General features: G+C 39.5%; 1 protein-coding gene across 3 annotated transcripts in view; it reads right to left on the reverse strand.

Moving 5' to 3' along the window:
* ATP8A2 (ATPase phospholipid transporting 8A2) overlaps positions 1–22,942 on the reverse strand; it is a 320,265-nt gene that overhangs the window by 291,057 nt on the left and 6,266 nt on the right. For 2 of the 3 annotated variants that reach the window (XM_048294918.1, XM_048294919.1), the window contains exon 2: positions 3,034–3,187. The exons of the other annotated variant lie outside the window; for it this stretch is intronic. In XM_048294918.1, the coding sequence (XP_048150875.1) occupies positions 3,034–3,103 (70 nt within the window). In that variant the 5' untranslated portion in view covers positions 3,104–3,187. The remainder of the gene's footprint in view (positions 1–3,033; positions 3,188–22,942) is intronic. 3 annotated transcript variants of the gene reach the window in all.

Below are 22,942 nucleotides of genomic sequence, written 5' to 3' on the forward strand. Positions count from 1 at the left end.
GAAAGACTTCTTATAGCCTCAGCTGATGCAAAAGCAACAGTTGAGGTTAAAGAAACTAGGAGAACCAGAACTCCATTTGCTTGGCCTTGTTCATGTGAAGCCTAAACAGGAATAGTATATGCCTTGTGAAGTTCAGTCACTTTTTTTGTGTTTATCCCAGATCTAAGCTAAATTTGACAACACTAAAAAAAGGTCTTTTTGAATAATCTTAAATTACTAACTAGAAAGTTCTTTAAGAAATTCAAAGCACAAAACACTGCTGCTTTTGAGAAGCAGACTCCAATTGTAAATGGCACTGCATGCCACAGAGACAGCTGGAGCCTGGATTTTTTTGCATATGCCCAAATTCATTTGAATGAAGCAGCTAAATGTTGTCACAAGCAAACAAAACAGATTCCTAGCAGAACATGAGAGACTTCAGAGAACTAAACAGCAGCAACCAGAATTATGCTACCTCAGGAGTTCAGCAGAAACTGTATACAAAGAAGATTCAGATGCACTGTCACACATATTTCTGCATACTTCTAGAGACAGAACAGAACTCTTACTGGGGGAAGGGATAAGAAGCAGGTCAACCCAATAAAATTCACCTACCTCTGTATGAATAACAGACATTATTCAAAGCAAAAAACCAATTGGCAGAATACTCAGATATGGGAAAGCAAAGGTGCCTAGCGTTACCTGTGGTCTAAGTTAAGGTTTCCTTGGTATATTTCTTTTTGCGTCTCGAAATGACAAAATAAAGGCCAAATGTTTCTATTCCCTCTAACAATCCTCATATGCAGCCTTGGTGAGACCACAAGAAAAATAGCACTTGGCCTAAAATAGCTCTTCTCCATCTCCCAAGTAATTTTGTACCTTCTCGCTTAACGTCAAAACCAAGCAGTTTCTGCTGATAATGCTGAACTAATAACACTGCACATGATCTATTCTTATTCTGCCTCAAGCTTCATCACCACAACTGTCAGCTAAATTCCAAGGATGAACATGTATCACTAGTAAGTAAAAAAGTTAATTCCTTTTTTCCCCCACCCCAGCTTCCAGACTAAGTTTACAAAACCATGGGGATCTAGTAATTGACACCAGTTAAAACAAGTGGTTTGTTGTCAGTTTTAAGTTCCCACATTGCACTGGCCAAAAATGGTGTTTCTAGAAGCTTCACTTTTATTCCACTCTTTCCTTCTGTTCTCCAAACTCACTTGTGTATTTGCTAGCAATTTGTCACTGTAACTTGGACTTCAAGCAGGGGTTTTTGGTATATACAACATGTGTCTGATTTATAAGAACCAATGGCATATCTGATGCCTGAAAAAATAAATTTCAGGCAGCATATAAATTAGAACTAATAGCCTGACACAAAGTTGAATACTCAGCTTCAGCAGCTACTGCTCAACATCAGAATTTTAAATAGGCAAGTAATGCAGTTCCAGTAAGCTCAAGGAGCCTCCCAAGCTGTCACTAAAACCCCTCAAGTTCAAATCCAAACACTTCATGTGAAACAGGTTCTTTTCAAAGCTGTTCAGACAATTTGCACTTCTCAGGCTCAGATTCAGCTCTGAGAATTGAGTTCCATATGTTCCAGGTTTCCAACAACTTTGCAGATACTATAAAGACACTAAGGCATCCAAAAAAACGTCATCAGTTTTTTCCAACCAACAGCTCATGAACAAGTCCCACACGGAACAGCAGTAAGGCAGCTTTGAAGGAGATAACAGAGGCATTGGTTCAGTGAGAACTTGATATACCAGGCACCAGCATTCTCTCTTTGGGGTTACTTGGTTTTGACACTCTGGGGAACAAGGTTTCTGCCATTGGTAATGCCACATGTCACCACTTCACTGTTCTTTTCATAAATTACTATTTTTTTAAATGCTTGGATTAGCATGGCCTACCAACTGTCAGTCGAGTTCAAAACACATGTGCACATGTTAGAAAACAATGAACAAGTCTTCAGCACTTGAGACAGTGTAGAAGGCACTGGATTTAGAGCTCCACATTTAAAATAACTTAAGAATTTTCACACACAAGGCATAGTGCACATGCAGATTCATTGGGCAAACACATGAAAATACATTGTGTCCATTGTGTGGACTTTCAGCCTCTGAGATAAAAACTTTTTAATGAAGTTTCTTTTGAATTTTCTGCTAAAAATCTTTCAACACAGAGGAAAAAACTTAAACCACAAGCCACTGCATTTGACAATGCACAACACTAATTCTACTCCCCTCCTCCAGTCTCATTATTTGCAGTTCCTGGAACGTATCAGAGATTTGACTGTTAAAACAGTTTATAAAAAGTGAACATGAGGTGGCAGAACCTACAGCTAAATTGGATTCTTATACTTCAAACAAGAATGAGAATCTTTCCTGTGAATAATTCCACTCCTCAAGGAGGATCCTAGAATTCTAGCACTTTTGTCAGCAATACCTTGGATAACCATGACTAGTAATTCCATTTGTGGGCCATGTACATAACTATCAAGTACAGCATATCTGTTGTGTGATTAGTGGAATATTTGAAAAACAGACACCAGAAATCTCCTTAGCACAACTGACAGTCACAGCTAATCCTTAGAAGAAAGCAGCTACAGCCTTCTTGCCTCACACCTTAAGGCATGTTTCCCTGTATCAATATTGGTTGAAGCTAAAAATATCTTTGGCGCATCATAATTCTGTTAGCATTCTGACACCCAAGTGCTTTTTTCCTTTCTGTAATGCATCTGTTCTAGAACAATTTATTAACAGCTTTAAGCATATCAGCTGCAAGCACAGCTGATCTTGATTTCTAAGAGAACAATTTAAACAAGAAAAATAAATGGGTTTCCATTATATGCTCATGATTTAAAGCTGTTTTCTTCTACTAAAAGCCCAGAGCCCTATAACACTGGCTTCTAGCCAACACTAGCTTAGAAAGATTTACTGCATATATGGTGACCTTTTGCTCTAAAGCACTCCCAAAGCTGTTGTTCTTAATTCTGTCCACCCCCAGTTCAGTGTAATGCACAACAAAAGCAGCTGCCCATTGTACAGTTACCTAGAGAGAAGCATCTCTTCCAGCGACGGCACAGAGACATGATGTTCATTCCTTCTTGCACTGGCTGCATGGAGATGAAAACAGCAGTAGTCCTTCAAAGATCTCTACAGCATTAGCAGGTCTCAAAGCTGATTAAAGTGATCCCCATGGTAATCTGTGAAATATATGTTTGAACTTTCAAACTGCTCTGCACTGCATTCACAGAAGGCAAGTGTGCACTAGGTGCCCGTGTATATCCATGCACAAAGAGACAGCTGTGGCTTTCACTGAAACATTCTAATACATTTCAACCAAAAAAAAAGGGAAAATTCAACATCATCCTGTATTTCAGCACTTGAAACAATGACCTGTCCAGTTCCTGGACTCTGACCCCTCCTCCCCACCTCTACCAAGTTTCAAAGCACAGTTTCTCAAGTGAAATCCTAGTGGAAAAATGTTCTGTTCCTAACAGAGATGTTATCTGTGATGTTACAGGTCATGAGACCCATTCACCCCTGCAGGTGTAACTTACTTTTTTAGCTTACTTTGCTTCCGAACAAGGCTAATAGCAAAGTATTTTGGCTGTCAAATAAAAAAGGTTAAGAATTATCTCAGCTATCACTTCAGCCAATAAAAACCCCTCTCCTTTAAGAAAAGAGAGAGTAGTTTTCATTTTCTTTTCACCCACAGTAACCCCATTATTATGTGCTTCTCTTTGAAGTCATATCTACTTATGTTGGATACACCTTGGATAACCATAACTATTAATCCTATTTGTGGGTCATGTACATAACTATCAAGCACTAAGAACAGCTTTCCAGGGTCCTTCCTCCTCGGCAGTCTGTCTCCCTTCTTCCCATTGCCCCTCTCCAAACTACTTGCTTACTTTCTAGATACGGGATAGGAAAGAAAACATCAGCAGCTTTTTTATAGCCTCAGAAGACAGCCATAGGAGGAAGCAAGGATTTGGCTTTTTGAACTGTATCACGAGCAACCAGCCCAGCAAAACACTGGATCTGTAGATTTCCCCATGGCCATGAGGCCCACTAGATCTCCATGACCCACCCATGGAGTGGTACATGTTCTGTTTTTATCAAGGGAGTACAGTTACACCAGGACAGCTGTGTGCTCCGAGAAAGCCAGCCCACATTAGCAAGGGGAGATGGGAAGAACCACCACTGGCTGTTAACTGCCAACAACTGCATTTTGGCTGGTTCAGCCTTTCAGAAGCTACCAGCACACCAACATTACACCATCAGCTATGGGGTTGCGCCTGTGCAGAGCCAGGCTCCAGATATGAGGGGTATATCAAGCCCATCCCTTTCCAACAGGAAAGCTGCATGCATCACGTGACAATTGGCACAACAAAGGCTGACAAGAGATAATCAAATATTTATGGTTAAGATAATGACAGGAAACCATGGAAGACACTGCTAGCTACAAGTAAGTGCTTTTCCCTCAGGAGAGGAAGGTAACTCTAAAATTTTAGGTGCTCTTATCCAGCTGTCATTAGGGAAGCATGTTGCATAATGCATGAGGAAAAGATCCCAGAACAATGTTTGAGAACATTATCTATTCCCTACACAGATGAATCCATGAGCAGATAATGTTGTATCTGTTTGTCCTCTGCATATAGTTGTGCTTTAATTTCCTTACTAAAAATACGGTAGAATCTCACCAGCTGACTAGACCAGCCTAGCCTAGACGAGCAGCTCCCTACTATGGGACATATGAATGACCTATCTTGAACCCAAACTTATCTCACCTTTTCCAGGCTGGTGAGGTCTGACAGCAGACTGCAGAGGCACCTCCAACACATTTAGAGAAGAGTATAGCAATAGCACCAGAATGGCCAGGCCCAAAATCAGCCAGGTACGGTGTTTACTGCTTCCTGTCCTGGGCTCCCACTTACATCCTACAGCCTTATCCCAACCATCAAAGCCACGCCAAGTCTACCTTATTTCAAAGTTCCCTAGATCTCCTTACATCCTTCAATGGCTTGTGTAGATCCCTCTGAGCTTCTCTCAGAGCAAGTAGAACATATGTAAGCCATATACAGGATACTCAAGAACTATGAGGATACATTTTAAGCCAGTGCTGTTGGCATATTTACCATCAAGTGTGCTGCCTTGCATCAGTACTGCTTTTTATTATTGGAAATCCCTTCCAAGCATAATGCTGAGTATCACTGACTCAGTGCTGGCAGCTCCAGGCATTGACAAAAATGAGTCAGACATCAAAACATTACAAAAGCTTTTTTTAGACATCATAATGTTCGGAGACTTGGGGTTTAAGGCTTGGTTTTATTCCTTCAAAAAAATAAGTATTTCCTCATCCCTGATCCTTTAGAGTAAACACATCTCATGTTCAGGATTGCCTGCAATTACAGCTTGATTCTTCTGCAATGCAGGCTCCTCTCCCCACACACTGCTTGAAAGTGAGCTAGAAGCTCACGAAGGCTGATCAGAAGTATCATGAAAGCTGGAAGTACTTGTATTTTGCTTTAATGCTGAAGATAAAGTTAATCTCTGATGTAATAGATGTTTTTGCATAAAGTTTAGGGAAAACTTTCCAAATACAAATAATTTTGAGTCCAACATTTATTCTAGTAAAATAGACTTGAAAAGAAGTTTCTTTTTTGTGTACACTTCCCTAATGGATTTTTGCTAGTTTAGTATACCTAGTGTGCATATGAAAGGACTAGAAGGACTTGATTAAAAAGAGAAGCTTACAAACAGAACAGAAAGAAGGATAATTCCTCAACACATTCCTTCCCCAGGGGAACTGTTCACACTTGAGCAAACTTATTAACAACCACAGAGAATGACTAAATATCAGATCAGTTTATTATGTATACATTTGTATCTGCTCCTAAAGTCACCTTGTGATTGTCATCACCTTGTTTATCCCGCAAATCAGAACTACATGCTGGGGCATAAACCAGGAATGCCAGCTAAAATGATTCACTAAGGAAGTGCCAGCTACCAGCAAATATTTTAGATAGTTACCGACATAAGCACATTAAAAGGAAATCTCTAATCACCTAATTCCCACGTGTTCATCCAGTCTCAACACATCCATTCACCACCACAGGTTTCCTTTTTTGCAGCCAAGGCACTAGGCACAGCTGGCTAAGGTAAGAGAGCTGTGCAGCACTTTTGCAGCACAGGTGAACTTCTTCATGCAACAGGGACTGGGTTCTTCCTCCTTGTTTCCAGCATTGCTACCTCCAAGATCAGTGCATCACCGGCAGGTACCAAGACATACCATTCCTGAGCTATTCTTCATCCCACAGATACCATTAAGCATTTTATTACTGAATGAGCCTTCATATTTCATCACGAGCACTTAAATCAATCCCTGAACATTTTGGGTTTCCAGAAACCTAGCCTCAAAAATTTATGCAAGTTTTAATCCTTTCCTGGCCTTTGTACTTCACAAATCCAACCATGTCCTTTAGTAATTAGTCCATACCCTTGTGGAATACTCTAATTTTTAAAAATCCCGCTTTTACCATTTGATTACGGACCAGGACAAATTTTTGAAGGGTGACCCTTAAGCAGGCATAAATTCTGGATTTTCAAATCTAGATCTACTTTGCTCCTTAACTTCCAAGTCTCTAAAGCAGAAAAAATTTGTTAAAAAAATACAAAGAAAAACTGCAGTCCAACTGCAAATATGTAAATAGCCAGAGTTAACATCGAGTTTGGGTTTTTTTGGGGGGGTGGCATTTTGCTGTGTTTTGTTCTGGGGGTTTTTTTGAACAAATTTGAAAGCAATTTTTTGTTACTTGCTTGATTCAAGTTTCATGTGAAAGGTACAAGACCAGAGTGTCTCTGTGCCAAAACACATCTCCAAGGGCATTGCATGTTAGGAAGGTATCTAAACATGCTGCCCCGGCAGTGAAATAGGGAACTGATTTATTACTACTGCTAGTCACAATACTTACAAGCAAAACTGAGGCTGTTTGTCAGAAACCCCTGAACAGGAGCTCATCTAGACAATACCCCACCCTAGTAGTTAGTCTTGGCCCTTCCCCAGTGTACACACTGCTCAGGAGTGAAGTGGATAAATGATTTTGAGTGGTTTGCTGTGGAAGTTCTTCAGTTTAAAGATGAAGCTTCGGTCTCAATCGCTCAAGTTCTGACAGGTCCTTACATATCTAGCAAGAGCACAGGTCTGACTTATTCAAGTTAATTTTATGCAAGCCTCTTTCAGAGCATATTGTCCTACCACCAAAAAATTCCCTTTAGCAGTCCAGTTTCAATATAATACAGTTTTGCTACAATTAAGTTGAAGTTTCTTTCTTAGCAACTAATCAAGCTAGCAAAGTTCAGGACTAGAAGCTGAGCATATCCTAGAGATGATGGCTGCAGAGACAGATCTGAAGACACAGGCTGAGCGTCAAGACGTCAACTTCTTTAAAAAAGTTTTCTACTCCATCTTTATAGTTTGATCTTTACCGGTGAAATGCAAATACTCATGGAGGCCAGAAATATATTTTTGACAGTTCAACATCACATTAACTGTTGAGAGTTCTAGCAAAAGGAGCTTTTCCTTCCGCAGGGAGTAAGTGATCTGTGCTCCTCAAAGAACACTACTCTGTAGAGAAGTTTAAACTGCTTAACACTATTAGAGTACAGACTTCAAGGCTCTCCTCTGCCTACACCCTCAAATACATGATCACTGTATGCTGAGCCCCTGTAGCACCTTCATTCCACATAAAGTGACTACTGGAATGTATATCTAGCACTGGAAGCCAGCAAAGTGCCCTCAGCCACAAGCAGAGCTCAGAATGCTACAAATTGTTAAAAAATGAGTTTCACCCAATTAATAACTTGCAATAAAGCAAATATCGCTTCATTCTCTGTACTTCAATGTAGGAAGCGAGTCAATACATTAGCCAGGTTCCTGGCAAGCCAATGAGAAGGACTACAAGCAAGAAACCAAATACCACAGCTGGCTTAAGTGCATTTGTTCCTACTCTGGTGACTTCATCAGTACTGGCCACAAACCACACTAATTAGCAATTACTCAAGTCTTGTAGCAGCTAATGATTTCTCAAGTCTGGAATGTACTCCTCTGCAGTTATATTTAGACATAAATTGTATTTGTTATGTAACAATTTGGATTCTTAGCATCTTACAACAGAAATATGACATTTTGTTTGAACATTACATTAGAAAACCCATGTTTGAATAATTTCAAAATAGATTCGGTATCACCAAAATTCACAGGATTTTTGTTGGGATGTACTGACAAGTTTTCTGTTCATTGCACCTCACCATCCCATCCACCATTACCTTAACTGCCATTGCATTCGAAAAGGTTTAAAAGCTTTGGCCTGCTGACTCAAAACATATCAGATTGGTAGGGGTAGCATCTAATTAAAAGACTTAATCTCTTCTGCCTGAGGCTGCTGGTTAGAGAACAAAGTGGCTGAAACATAGGAAAAACAGCTCTTGCAGTATCATTTTGTCAGCATATTCAACCGATTTAAGATAATGACACTGTTGTATCAAACCCCACTAGTTCAAGCTCAGTTTTCCCAGTCTGGACCTTTTCAAATGCAGGTAATAAGCAGGGTAGTAACTGCTACTGACACTTGCTTTTGAGAGTATTTTCCAGCCAAGAATTCAGGCATCACCAATTTTTGTTCCATTGTTCTTCGCTGCATGTTGGTAACGTTCAGAAACCTGCTCTTCACTCATCTCCAGGAGTTATCCCTCCAAGATTTATATAAAGCACCTGTTCAAAAGAGTCCTGAAGTAACACTTGCATTGAGCACCAGTTTTATGCTTTCATGATGGCAAACATTGACAGATGTGCAGAGAACTGCCTACAGGGTCAGAGAGACCGTTCTTCTAACAGGCATTTGTTAATAATGAAAGAATAGCCATAGGTTCTCTTTTAAATATATTTCCCTGGCTCGTACAATCAAAGATTCATGTTCCCTAACATAGACTGGGGAGGGAGTTGATTCTCAGAGCAGATCAGATCTAGGGAGACCTCAAATAACTTAGTATTCAAGAACGTAACCTCAAATAATTTCATAAGAGAGTTTTCAGTTTTATTTTTACCAGATCATCTCCAAGCTGCTGATTGGATGCTTTAAATCAGGAAATAGTAAGCACTTGTATGCAAATGCATGGAGTACAAACAAGAAAAATCAATTTCCAGTGTCTTACTCTGTTGTGCTAGAATGTCATTTGAGTAAGATTAAGGTCTCAATCCAGAGATGATTAGTGATGAGTCAGCCAATTCCTGTTTATGGAATTTTAAAGGAGAAAAGTATTAACAATTTTGGCTTCATGATGGTGCACCACAGCCTATACTCCCATAAGATCTACAGAGGACTCAGCTTTTCATATATCTATTCTGTTTATTTAAATATATATTAAAATCAGGAAATGTGAGATTCATCACAATCCAGTAACCTGCTAAAGGAGGCCTTCCTATACTCCCCTTCTCCAAAAAAAATTACATCAAATACTTCCCTTCTCCAAAGGTGAAGGGAAAAAAGGAAATTCCAATTGTCTTTTCCAGAGCAAAACGGGAGCCTGAAAAACCAGCCAGGTTATGCTACCTTCTGTTTTGCAAAGTATCCTTTGACTAATGCTGAAGGTAGTGGGTCCCAGTGTTTGTCTCAGATCCTACAGCAGCCAGCAAGTTTCAGACTTTAATAAGAAGTACTATATTGCTTGGAGAAGTCTTCTACTTTGTATAACTTAGTCCTCCAAGTGGTTGACATCTCTCGTCAGAAATGCAGCAAGATACTGAAACATTAATTCATTTCAAGAATTTGACTTCAAGCCTCAGTCTCAAGGCTCATAGCAAAGAAGCACACCAAGTCCCACAACAGAGACCATACTATGGCCTGAAGCCCCCCCAACCTGCTGAAAGAAAAGCATCTTGCTGAAGTATGATTTTTCACTATTACTCAGAGATAAACAGAAGTGCGCCATAAAATTAAGCACACTCTGAAGATAAGAATGATGTACACCTACCATAAACTGAGCTGCTTGCCTACCGCTCTATACATAAGTATGCCTCCTTGGAGGCTTATTATGGTTCATCTCTAAACACCGTCCCATTTATACATACTCAAGTGCAGCTATTATCTTAAAAAAATGCATTTTTTAAGATACCTGGCATACAAAGGAAGAGAGAACAAGCATTCTATAAAGCTACCTTTCCTTCTAGATTTTCTTAGTACTACCTACAGCAAGTGCACTTGATATGTACAAAGTGCTTTCCTTCCCAGAAAGAATTATTCATCAAGCAATCACAGCCAAAATTAAAACACCAACCCTCGATTTTATCTTTACAGAAAATATGAAAGAGGACAACAATCACTCATATTCCCATTCTAGTGACTAGAAAACCTCAGAGGCAAACATAAACAGATATCACAGGATGAGTCTCTGATCTCAAAGTACTCTGGAGCAGTCTTCCAGTACTGCAACGTAGGAGATGCTAGATCACCTCTACTCCCACATCTTCAATGTTGCCAGCATAGGGTATGACAAAACCTAGGAGCTAACTGTACCTCCAAAGCCACTTTTGTACTTGGACTGCCAGACCACCCCTGCTATGTATAGTAGGAATGCAGCACTGTCAGCTGAAGTCATCTCTGACTTCCATGAAGACATTCAGGACTAACAGAAGACCATTCTTCAAACACTGATGTACAAACATTCCTGGGAGGAAGATAAAAGCTTGCACCAGGAGCAAATTAGGTCGTAAATTTCACTAGCAAGACAACCAACTTCTCACTCACCTTCATCCCTAGTGGATCACCTCTTCAGGTAACATGGAAACCAATGCACAGAAACCCAGCCTTTCAATAAATAGGAACAATGCCTGTTACATATCTATTATCTAAAGATAACATTGAATAATCATAGTGAGCTATTTTTAATTCTGTGAACTAACACCCTGCCACCTAGCTTGTGCTCAACTAACTTGGGCCACCAAATCAAACTAAAGCAGCATGCCTATTAATAGATAGTCCTTGAAATCCAGTTATCAGTGCTTTTGTCTCACTGTTATCAATGCAGTTGCTTCCACATTAAGTAGGCCTTCTACTTTAGAAAGCCAAAATATTGATGTCAATAAAGAAAATGAAGTAACTGTGAACAGTGTAACACTATCAATAAAGGGAACAGGTACTTTTCTTTCATCCTTTTACTCTTAATATCCTCTCAAGTAAACACCAGCAAAAGCCAAATATCCACTATGTTAAGATAACTCTAGTTCTCTAAGTAGCCTGAAACCACGACAGCTTCTTGCATTTATTTGCCCTTACATTAAGCCAGCATTAAAAATGCTATACAGTTAATTTAGCTATTTTTTTCTTTCTAGAGGCAAGAACACTAAATAACTGTAAGAGGAATAATGAAAACATTTAACAATATTTTCTTGGAGTGACAAGATGAAGCAAAGAAATGCATTCTTCATACCCTGTGGCAGTAGCACTTGACCTATGCCTGAGACTGCTGCCTTCTAACAGGCCAGAACTGAACTCATTTACCAGCTGAAACATGGTACAAAAATGCCTTTTAAAATGAAAGGCCACACATGCACTAATCCAAAAGAAAACTGCATCACTTACCAGTTCTTGCCCAAAAAAGCCCTACAGCCTAACTTCTGGTGTCTAGCCAAAGTCTAACTGAGGAGTTAAAGATTCAGAGGTAACACACTATAGTTACAAGCACAGAGACCAAGCACAGCCTTTCCCCTACGGGTTCTCAAGACAGGTTTAAGGCAGCCCCAAGACTCCTCTCATAAAGATGTTCTAATGATTACTGGATCCATAGGAACTCCCTTATGAGCAATCCTCATTACATATCAAAACCCTCTGTTAAAAAAAACCAAAACAACAAAAACCCAACAACAAAAACCTCAAATGAATCCACAGCAGGCAAGCAGGCTATAAGGTAGAGATAGCTCTGTTCTGGCAACTGCAGATAAGCAGTCTGACTGAGTCTTGGGGAAAGCTGGCTTCAGCTACCACAGGAAGATCTAGAACAGCTCTAACAAAATCCAGATTTGCATCAGATGAAAATCCCATACTGTGCATCTTCTGTCATCATTCAGCTTCAGCTTATGTACTCTAACTAGACTTGCCTGAAACCTGTAAGCCCTGTGAATTCTTTACACAGCAGCCCTGCTCTAAAGACACAGGGCAATAGCAGGTACACTCATAACTTCAGTGCTGACCGAGAGGCAGCAGGGGAGAAAAAGCAGCATGCAAAATGCACCACTAGCAATACTAATAGCACAGTATTCACTGTTCAGACTTGGTTAATGAACTAGGCTGCAGATAATTAATTTAATTTGTCAGAGGCAGCTTAGACCAGCCATTTGCTTGCTAGGGAGCACCTCGCAACAGCTATGAGATGTATGGACAGAGCTGCTTCTAGACTTAATGGAGAAAGGGAAGGGGGTCTTGTAGCTAAAAGCATCAGGCATGATCAGTAGAGCTGCTAAAATTCCTTCAGACAATAGCAATCAGATTGCAAAGACAATCCCACTGCTTTATTAAAATGTAAGAGCACCGCGAAAACAATTAATTCAGGAAGTCAGGTCTGTTCTCATGTCTGCACACATGTGCACAGGTATTGTGGAAGAGCTCAGCAGAAGGAAAACACACATTAGGAAAGCCCTGTTTCTTCAAAGCATCTCATCTGTTATGCAGAGGCAAGGATGACTATTTTGCCTTGATCAGTTATGGGTTGATAACAGCATTGGGGCAAATTTTAACACTTAAGAACAAAACACAGCAGACTGCAGCTCTACTGCCAACCAAACCAATGCTGGCCCCTCTACAGTTTGTGACATATCCTACTGCAAAAGCCCAACAAATCCAACACCATGTCTTCATCTCACCACTGCCAACTTCTTTCACTGGGAAGGACTCAGCCAGCACCAAGCCAGCCATGTCTTACTGAACCCCATTTCCTCACTAGTGCTGCTGACAGCTTAGACATCCTGAATGCTGACCTGAGGTATGGCATTGTGAGAGAATGGCCCTGCAAAGTGGAGCCAGCTTTGAAACAGTGGGGCTCCCTTAGCACCCTTGAGAGCAATTCCCAGCTCACCCTTAATAAATCCCCCAAAAGTCTCATCTTTTAAATCCAAATTTGTCCAAAACGCAACATAACATCCCCAAACCCAGAAGTCCATACTCTAGAGTTAGCAGAACGCCAATTTTCAGGAAGACATTTAAATACATGACCATGTGGGCATACCCTGAGCACATCCATAAGCCACACAAGACAGCTGAAACTGCCTTTACAAGGAAATATTTGATTACAAAGTAAGGAACTAGGGTTTAAACAAACTCTCTTAAACCTCAGGGTCTCAAATCCATATACTTCTTTTTTACACAGGGGGAACAAAGACTGATCCAGAAGCAAGTTTTATCATCAAGGACTGACTGATGGGTAAGAGTCAGGCACAAAGTTCACTCCCAGCAGTTCTTCAAACCACTCGTCTCTGCTTTATAGCAATGTCACACATCATGCAGAAGACAACAGAGAGGGATCACTTGGAGGAGGAAGTGACTAGGCTACTGCAGAAGCACGGCCTAATTTTACCTCATCCTGACTCTGTTAGATGAAGCTCCTGCTATTCAGCACAGGCATATGCATCCAAGCACTCATCTTAGATACTCAGACACGCCTTTGAATTGGCATGGAGCAGATCCCATCTGCATTGCTAAGGGCTTGCACAAGCCACCAAAACGAGCCTACCCAAGAGGGTACCCCAGCACTATACTAAAAGTTCTAAGGATTGAGTGTTAAACTAATTAAATTGAGTGTTAAACACATTATTAATCAACTACATCCTTACTATTCTGCTATTTGTGCCATTCTCCAAATGTGTTTAACACAGAACAAAGCAGATACGAAAAAGGTAATGGGTCTAAAAGAAATTATAGTCCATTCTCTTCACTGAGACAACTTTCTTTTTTTAAATAAAATCCTTTCAAGTTGTTGATGAAGTACTTCGAAAATTAGATGGAAAACTGCAAGGTACCATTACAGAACATATCATGTACCACGCCATGCAGGCTCATATGAGTTATGTGGCCTATTGTATTCATTAAAGGTTCACTACAACTGTTAGTGGGACTGTTAATGGAAGCATTCAAGAGAGGAAATTGGCAACCAATTCATTCTCTCTAATTGCAATATACTTTCAGCTGTCTCATGCAGCATCCAAATGCCTTGCAGAAAACAGCATGTAACTGTGTAGTGTAGTAACTAGTAAAATTAGTCTATTTTATTTATCTTTTAGTAATTTGTCTAATTTAATACCTACTAGCTACATTGAAGTCTGACATAATGCAGGAACAAAATTAATGCTGTCTTGTTAATCAGAAAGAAAATTTTAGCCCTCCTCCTTCAGAACTAGGACTGTTCAGCAATCCCACATGATGAAGGGAACACTTCATAACCATGACTTATATTCAGACTGCACTGAATCCCAGAACTATAAGCATAATCACAGACTCATCACACTGCTTCCATGAGAGAAACGAGAAATGCCATCCCCAGTGCAGAGTGGACATCATGGAGTCGACTGTTACCAGCAGGAAGTCAATATAAACCTCAGGGTAACTATTTTCAGAGCTCTCGGAATAGCAGATACATGGCAGAGGCAATCTCCTGTCCTGCATCACCATCACAGCCCAGGGCATGCAGAGAGGTAGCACATTCTTCAGATTCATTTTCTGGCTCTAACAGACATTTTCTTCCCTTTAAGTCACCTTCAAATAGGAGTAAATATGCTGGTGTGAGAATCAGCAGCTGTCCCCACCACCTGGCAGCTTCCAGAGAACTTGGAATACCAGACTGAAACCACCACCTGCCCAAGAGACGAGTTGCAGCATTGGGGTGGAAGAATGAATATCTACATTTCAGGTTTCTTATATTTGGATCCAGAAGGGTAGTTACTGTACTCCCAGCCTTGAGCAGCAGATGAAGAATCTAGTGCAGAACCTTTCATATTGATTACAACTGATCTGTATCACCAAGGACTACCAAAGCCAGAACACAGCTAATTATGTTTAGGGCAGCTTAACAGACACATATCTGCACTAAGCTCAGAAAAGACTTGTGAACTTAATGAAAATCTTCCATGTAGGACAAGTTTATTTTCAGTGTAATGGATGTATAAACAGACCTACAAAACAGAAAATTCAACAGCAGTTCTATGTTTAACCAAGGACAAGAAAAAAAGCTGCCATCACACGCCTCTGCCTGTCCCTGTCAGGAAGAGAGCGCTACTGACAGATAAGAGAGGCTTACAGGTTTGCAGTATCAGCCAGTCTTATCTCTCCTCTGCAGCCTTGGCCAGAAGACCAGACCAAGGATGAGAATAAAGCTGATTGAGCTAAAACCTCATGTGGTTTCTTCCTTTTTCCTTTGAAGCACATTATATGAAAAATATAATTATTGGTTATATTAATGCTGCAGGCATCTGCCACTATTATGCCAAAGTCCTATACTATAAGCATAGCTGGAGATGTTTTCCCCAATTAAGTATTTTTATTTTAAAAATCCCAACACAGTAAGCCTTCTTATGCTGGTTGTTCTTCTTGGAACAGCTATCCTGTCTGCAGCATCTGTACTGGATGAGTTTTAAAAATATTCTCTCCTCTCACCCACCACCCCCAAAGAGAGATAATAGTCTCAGTGGCTTGATCTCTAGAAGATACATTATGATGCTTTGACAGATTTTTCTGTTAACCCTATAGATCAGACCCTGAGCTGCTGCAGACTGGTGACAGTGAATTTGATTTAGGCAGAGTTGTGCTGATCGGACCTGCTGAGACTGCAACCATACAGGTCTCCTGCTAGGGTCCACACAAAGCTTGTCATTGCTAAAACATCAAATGTTTGCTTTCTATTGAATCAGGATTCAGCTTGACCTATTGCATCATTTCTGAGATTTTAAGTACATTTGTACCGTATCCATCTGTCACTTCTGAGACATTCCAGTACCTGTCTGCAATAGGCAGAGTTTTATTGCAATTGCTTCTAGAATGAGCAAAGACAAGAATCACAGACCTTTTCAATATTTAATTATCTAGTATTGCATAGGCTGCTACGACTTTAGAGGAAATTATGTTTATGACTCATGTGCTAGTACTGGAGGAGTTTTTCATTAAAAAGTAGCCCAAGGGAGGAAAAGGGAAAAAAATGCCCAAACCAACCAACCAACCACTGCTGAAAGCTGAATATCACCACCTGGCTGATTCAATTTCCAATGACAGTGCATCCAGTCAGGGACAGCAAGAACTGGTGTTTCATTCCTAGGAAAGGCTTATCAACTAGACTTCAGATACTGAGCCCAAAGTGGTGCTACACTCTTCAGGACGGAATTTCAGACAGTCCTAATCTATAACCATTCCTGGATTTTGTACCCATTGCTTAAGTCTTTTTGTGAAAGAGGAGACAACTTTTGAAAGAGAAATAGTCATTCTCACCCCAGTATAAGTTTCACATCCCCCTCCCCTCCCCTCCTTTTTCTTTAATAAAAGATCAAAGCAAATACTTAGTTCTCTGAAATAACTGCTGGGGACAAATTCCATATAGCAGGTTTTTTCTGAAAGCCTAAAAGCCTTATTTCTCTTCACTCCACAGACTATTACAGAAATTATTTGGTCACATATGAGCAGAAGTCCCCAACTAATAAGCATTAACTTGCTATACCATGTTTAGAGGTCATTAGAAATATTACTGAAACACTATTTCCACACAGCTGTTCTATTTTGCTGTGAATAGCAGAACTACTCAGTGGAGAGAAATCCCTCCCATTCAGTTTCTGTCTTAATACTGGGCTTATCGTTAAAACAGCAGTTCCTTGCCACTAATGAACCTTACATCCCAAGAAATTTGAAGGAGTCTCTTGCATTAAGCAAGTAGATGTTTCATCTTTAACATAACTCCTACTATGCAGCTGTTGAGAGCCACCACTGTAGTGCTCCTGTCATACAGGAACACAGAATGACAGGAAAAAATTATAAATTTATAAGTGTTTCCTCTCAGGGTTTAGGTTTTGGCTATACTTTTACCAAGCAATATCTAACCACAGATAAAGGAACAAAATCATTACAATAAAAGCAGACATAGCTCTTGCTTACTACTAGACCATTACTTTAGCTCTGAGTAAACCTTCATATCAAGAACACAGGCCTTCAGCTTTTCCATGTAGAAAATTGAAGATAAGGATAGTCAGTATCTACCTCAGAGCACTAGAGTCGAACACATCAAAAAATAATTTTTTTCAACAAGTGCACCTTTCCTCCTTTGAAACCAACTTACCTGACTGAAATTCAAAGCTACAAGAAAGGACAAGTTTCCTAGGTGCTACAGCTTATCTTACCAAAATCTCTATAGACCTACTTTTTTCCTCTTTAAAAGTCTTCCTATCTGTGTGTATTAGCTTCTCTCTCCCACTATTGGTGCCTTATTGGTGCCGCTTTCACCATCGTCAGAGTTCTTATTAAGAAAGATGGGACTATCGCAGTTATACACGATTTATTACTTAAAATAACAAACAAGCATCAGTCTCAGAGGTGTGAGGTTTAGTAACAAGATGCCAAAACAAGAAATAGTCACAAGATCCGAAGTTACATTGTAATTTACAACTTTCTAATCCAATAGGCACTTAAAATGAAACTTTGTTTTCACTTTAGGACCTGTGGAACTTCTCACCGCAGTGCGGTTGTGTCTTACCCAATAGCCTGTCATGTCATGTCCACACAGAGACTACTTTTACAACATCTAAATTCTTAACTTAACCTATAAAATCACATTATTATACTTAAAACCCTTCACCATAACACCCAGTGCATATTTTTACTTATAACTATAAAAACATAGGTTTGTAGTTTTCTTGCTTAAGGTCTATAAACCTCTGTCAATTATGCCAGACCTAATCTCTTCGAGGGTTGTAAATCAAATCCTCCGCTAATTGCAGGAGTCTTTACTCTTCTGTTTCCTACAACCCACAAATTACGGATCTGGGACTCATTAGTGTAAACAGAGCTGTAATAATTGTCATCAGGTAGAACTTTTTACCTCCCTAAGCCTTTTTTCTGGTGAGGAGTTACTGAGCTTGACTTGTCACTATGTTACCCCACGTCAATAAGAGTTTCTAGGTAACTTATTTTTACTGTTTCTTTTCATCTACAGCTGTCTTTTACAGGTTATTTTTTAATTTATTTGTATGTTATATGTATGCATGTTAAAACCTGTATAAACAAACAGAAGAAGTTACTGTAATTTTTTCCGCCTATTTTAAAGCTTAGTTCTTCTTAATGAAATTATTATTTGAGTCGTCTTTCATAGCTCCTCTTATTGTGAACTGATGTTCCATTATACATGTATATAATAGGAAAACTCCTTGAGAATCTCTTCGTATCTTTTTGGTGCATGAGGTAATTCTAAAGCATCTATTTCTGCTTTGACCTTAGTTTTATCTACTTGCCTTTCTTCTGTTAATCCAATTCTATTTTTGGCTACAGCCTCAGTCACAGCATAGTCTTCTAGTTGAAGCACTGCCAATCTTCTTAATGTAGAACTTCCCTTCCCCCTTCTTCAGGTTGTTAATCACTCTTCTCAAATTTTAGTCTACAAAATTGGATATATCAATTTTCTTATTAGAATTGTTTATGACAATATAGAATCACTGTTAATAAACAATTCAGACAATAAAAAATAACGCCAAAACCCCTACAGAAATATAGTTTATAAAATTACCTTGTAAAAATAAACCTTTCTAAGAAATAGAGGATTAAATAAAAAGTCGTGTTCTGTTTATTTTGCCCAGAACATCCAGGTGGACTTCATTTCATGAGGTCTGACACCACCAAAGCCGGATGGCAACTGTGAAAAAAAGAATGTAACTCTAATGGCTGTAAACTTACCTGACTAAAGAAATATTTTTGTATACGACCTTCTGTTTCCCAGCACCATACAAACACTGCGTAGCTGACTGTAATCTTCATAGTGCCCTCTGAAGTAGATAACTAAAATTATTCCCTTGCTCTGGAGACACTGATGACAAAATACTTGGAACTGCAGTGAAAAAGCTTTAGCTCCTCACGAGCTACCACATCACTGCTGCCTTTCTCTACCTCAGTTAATTTTCTGGCTTCTGCTTAGGGTACTAATATTTTATTACTGAACGCTAGCTAGTTTGTGTACTAGTTCTGATGGAAATAAAAAAGATGGTTGTTTACAGTTGCTGAGTCCCAAATTAATGAAAATGTACACTCCAATAGTACCATCTACCCCGACTAGATGTGAACTGGTATATAGAAATATAAATCTTTTCATCTCATCAGTGGGCAAAGCTGTTCTGATTTGATTTGAAGCTTGTAAAAGAATGATGCAGAAATTCAGCAAGATGTTTGTGTCTGTAAACTGCTGGGTATCTTAAGAAGGGATTTGAATTTTAAAAAAAGAGAGGAGGTTTCTGGTAGGAAGATCAAAGATTAACTCTTGCCCTTGGTTGTCAGGATTTCTCTATGTAGAAGATGACCCTGATAAGAGAGTTTAATGTCTCTGTAAACAACAGCATTCCTAACAGGAATGGCAAGTACACACACCCTGGGAATCTGGCTGTCTAATGAACCAAAAAGTACCAAAAGGAATACTAAATTATTGAAATCCCCTGCCATTTAGCACTAACACCAAATTGCACTGTCTCAACAAGATCATATCAGATTTATTATTACAGCTATCTTTTTCCCATTTTTCTCTCTGGGGTTTTGGCAGAAAGCCCTCAAAGAAAATTAGGTAATTAGCTGGCAGGCCAAAACTTCAGCAAAACCATCCAGTGTTGAGGACTGCAAAATCTTGTTCTTTGCAGCCCAGTCTTACCTGATGGTGAAAGTTTAGGACTGTTGAAGTGTCCACAGCAGTCCAGGCTGGGAATACTTACTGCTCTCTCCCATGCCATGCCAGACACAGTCCTTTGCATCTAAATTGAATTCCTACCAGAACCAACATGGCTAAGAACACCTGAGGGAGATAGCATAGAGTATGGTGTCAGGGATGGAAACGGCCAGAGATTTTAAGTGAATGTGTCTACTGTGATACAAACCAGACTTTTGTTTCCAATGGAGATCCTGCAACTGAAGAGGCCTTCTTGGGTCTACTGTAGGATTTTGGATTTTGCACACGTCCTATGAGATACTCTGTCACAAGAGATGGAATGGTAATGGGGTGATGCTGTGTATGGAAGATACCATGTTCACAGTCCCAACTAAGAGACCCATGACAGAAGGGCTACCTGGAAGGCACTAGGGAGAGCTTCATCTGTGTTTACTAGACAATTTTAGTGACAGCATACATTACAACTCACAGTAGCTCACCTTCTCCAGAAAATGTATCTTTAATTCTTCCTATTATAGGGGCTCTACATATAAAGACCTGAAAAAAATCTATCGTAGTTTAACCCCAGCTGGAAAGTAAGTACCATGCAGCTGCTCATTGCTCTATCCCAGCTGGAACCAGGACAATGCCCAGTTTCACAAGATGGAGTGGATCCAAAATAACCCTAAAATAATGAGTTCCTTTGCACATTTGCATGGTCATTTACTAATACTTACACTTTCCTGAAGTGTCTTAATTTGGGACCCAGACCCCCAAAATTTTTTGCTTTTTTTGTAAGAAGTGAACTCTTTCTCCTCAGATATTTCAGATCTTTCTGGGCACTCCTTTCTCCTCCTGAAGACTGATCACCCTGCTTTGTTACCCTAATGAAGACTGGTAGGGTTTAAAACCTTTTCAAAAACAGAACAAGCAAATTTCAGATTTGTAAATAAAATTACTTTGATAAAAAACAGAGAGCCATGGGACCACTGAAGCAGTAACTATGCTGAGCCTTCCCAGTGATGCAGAAATGTTGAGTAAATGTCATCTGGATTTCAGATTCAAGCTTCCCAGTTAAATCCTGATTCCCAGCTGTGTAACTGACATGACAAATGCAGATGTAACCTCTGTATCTATTTCAGAGTTATGATGGCTGATGTTGACTTTGCACATATTCTTTCAGCATCTTTTGTCTCCCATTTACAAATAACCAGCCTCTATTAAATAAGGTGAGGTATGCTTGGAGTATTTAAAGGCACAAGAAAGCCTGGAGTACTTGTTTCATATATTCTTTGTATAAGCATTGGGTTGAATGTTCCGAGATCTCACAGGCAAGGGATCTTAGAATGCCTTTACTGTGTTCTGTACAAATAGGCAGAACAGTGCTGGGTTAACAAGAGTTAACACGTGAGCCCTCCTTCTGTTCAAAGTACCAAATTAATCAGTGTGATGCTATTATAAGGAGATAAACACTTTTCTTTCACTCTTTCTGACTACCTGCTTATTTAATAAAATCAAATGAATGGGTTTGGTCATCTGCATTCAAGAAATTATGAATTAAAAATCAAGACCCCCCCAGTCAGTTTTAAACAAGATGTCAGGCTGCCTTCTCTCCTTTACAGAACCGATATGCTAATCTCATTTGTGCTAGTCCTCATTTCCAACACTCTAAAAGAAGGTAGGTTCATCAAACCAAACCCTTAGCTAAAACAGACACATCTTGTTGGATCCATTATCAACTGATACAATCATGGCTCTCCCATTTCAGTCCAGCGGAAGACAAGTTCTCATTTACCTTCTTTTTGCACTTGTACCCCAAGGCAAGAGCTTTCAAACTGATAATTAGAACTAGAATGAACAAAAATACCCTATGTAAGGGGGGATAGCAGTGGAAATATATTTAAAATCTGCAGTATGTCTTGTGAGTCTTCATCACAACATGAGTATTGAGACTAATTTACTGACATTTCATGTTTGTGTTCATTTAAACTGGCTTTAGTGCTCACCACAAGGGTAAATATACCTGTAGCTGATAGGAAATGACAGCTATGAATGTCATGTACATGGATGTGATATTGTAACTATGGGGACCGTGTCACTTCCGTGAGGAGTCCAAATAGGTGGTTGTACTGGGTCACTCATTAAAATCTGCAAGATGTCAGCTTTGCCTTATCTCACCTTGGTTTGAAATACAAAACTTTGCATCTTCTGTTTTCAGATATTTTCACTCCATTGTCACTTCCAGCAACCACATTAAAAGTGTCCAAGAATCTAGAATTATTGCCATGTAACTACCACTCAACCAGTGGTCTGAAAGCCAGGAACTTCGAAACAGCCAGGCATCTATACATTCCTGGGGTTGGAAAGAAACTGTCCAGGAACTTTTGTAGTGGGCAGGATTCATTATGAAAAGTTGGCAGTAATGCTAATCAAAAATCTGAGAGCTTTCCTAACAAATACTGGAATAACTTCAAATAATACATTTTCAATATTGCTAATTAATTTTTTTTTTTATTTTGCACTAAAAATAAAACTCCAAGCTTTGTAAAATCTGATTTTTTTTCTCAATCTTCAACAGTGTCAATGATCTTTCCCAAATTATCCTTTGAGTGTACCAGCTGAGAATTAGTTATCTAAAGCTCTCAGATGCCATGTCTTACATCCCTGCAACTGCTCCAAAAGGCTTAACTAGCTTAGCTAGGAAAGATAAGAGACTGAAAGGAAAATATTTGTGGCAAGCCACACTTAAGAGCTGCCCCAGAAGCAGAAAGATGTTGCTGCAGAGATATTCAACTGCCTTTTCAAAATCTAGCATGCCGCTCTGCTCTACCAGCTATATGTACAAGAAAGACTTTGTGATTAACTACCCCTTAAAAGAACATGTTGGCAATCAGGGCCTACAGATACTGTCTGTAACATCTGTAGTATTTACACTACTACAGACTTAATTAAAATGTGCCACAATACAACATGGTACAGGAAAGTAAGTCTGAAACACTCCCCTGTCACAGTAATAAAGCTAACTTAGGTGCTTA

Source organism: Corvus hawaiiensis, chromosome 2, assembly GCF_020740725.1.
Source record: "Corvus hawaiiensis isolate bCorHaw1 chromosome 2, bCorHaw1.pri.cur, whole genome shotgun sequence".
Lineage (NCBI taxonomy): Eukaryota > Metazoa > Chordata > Aves > Passeriformes > Corvidae > Corvus > Corvus hawaiiensis.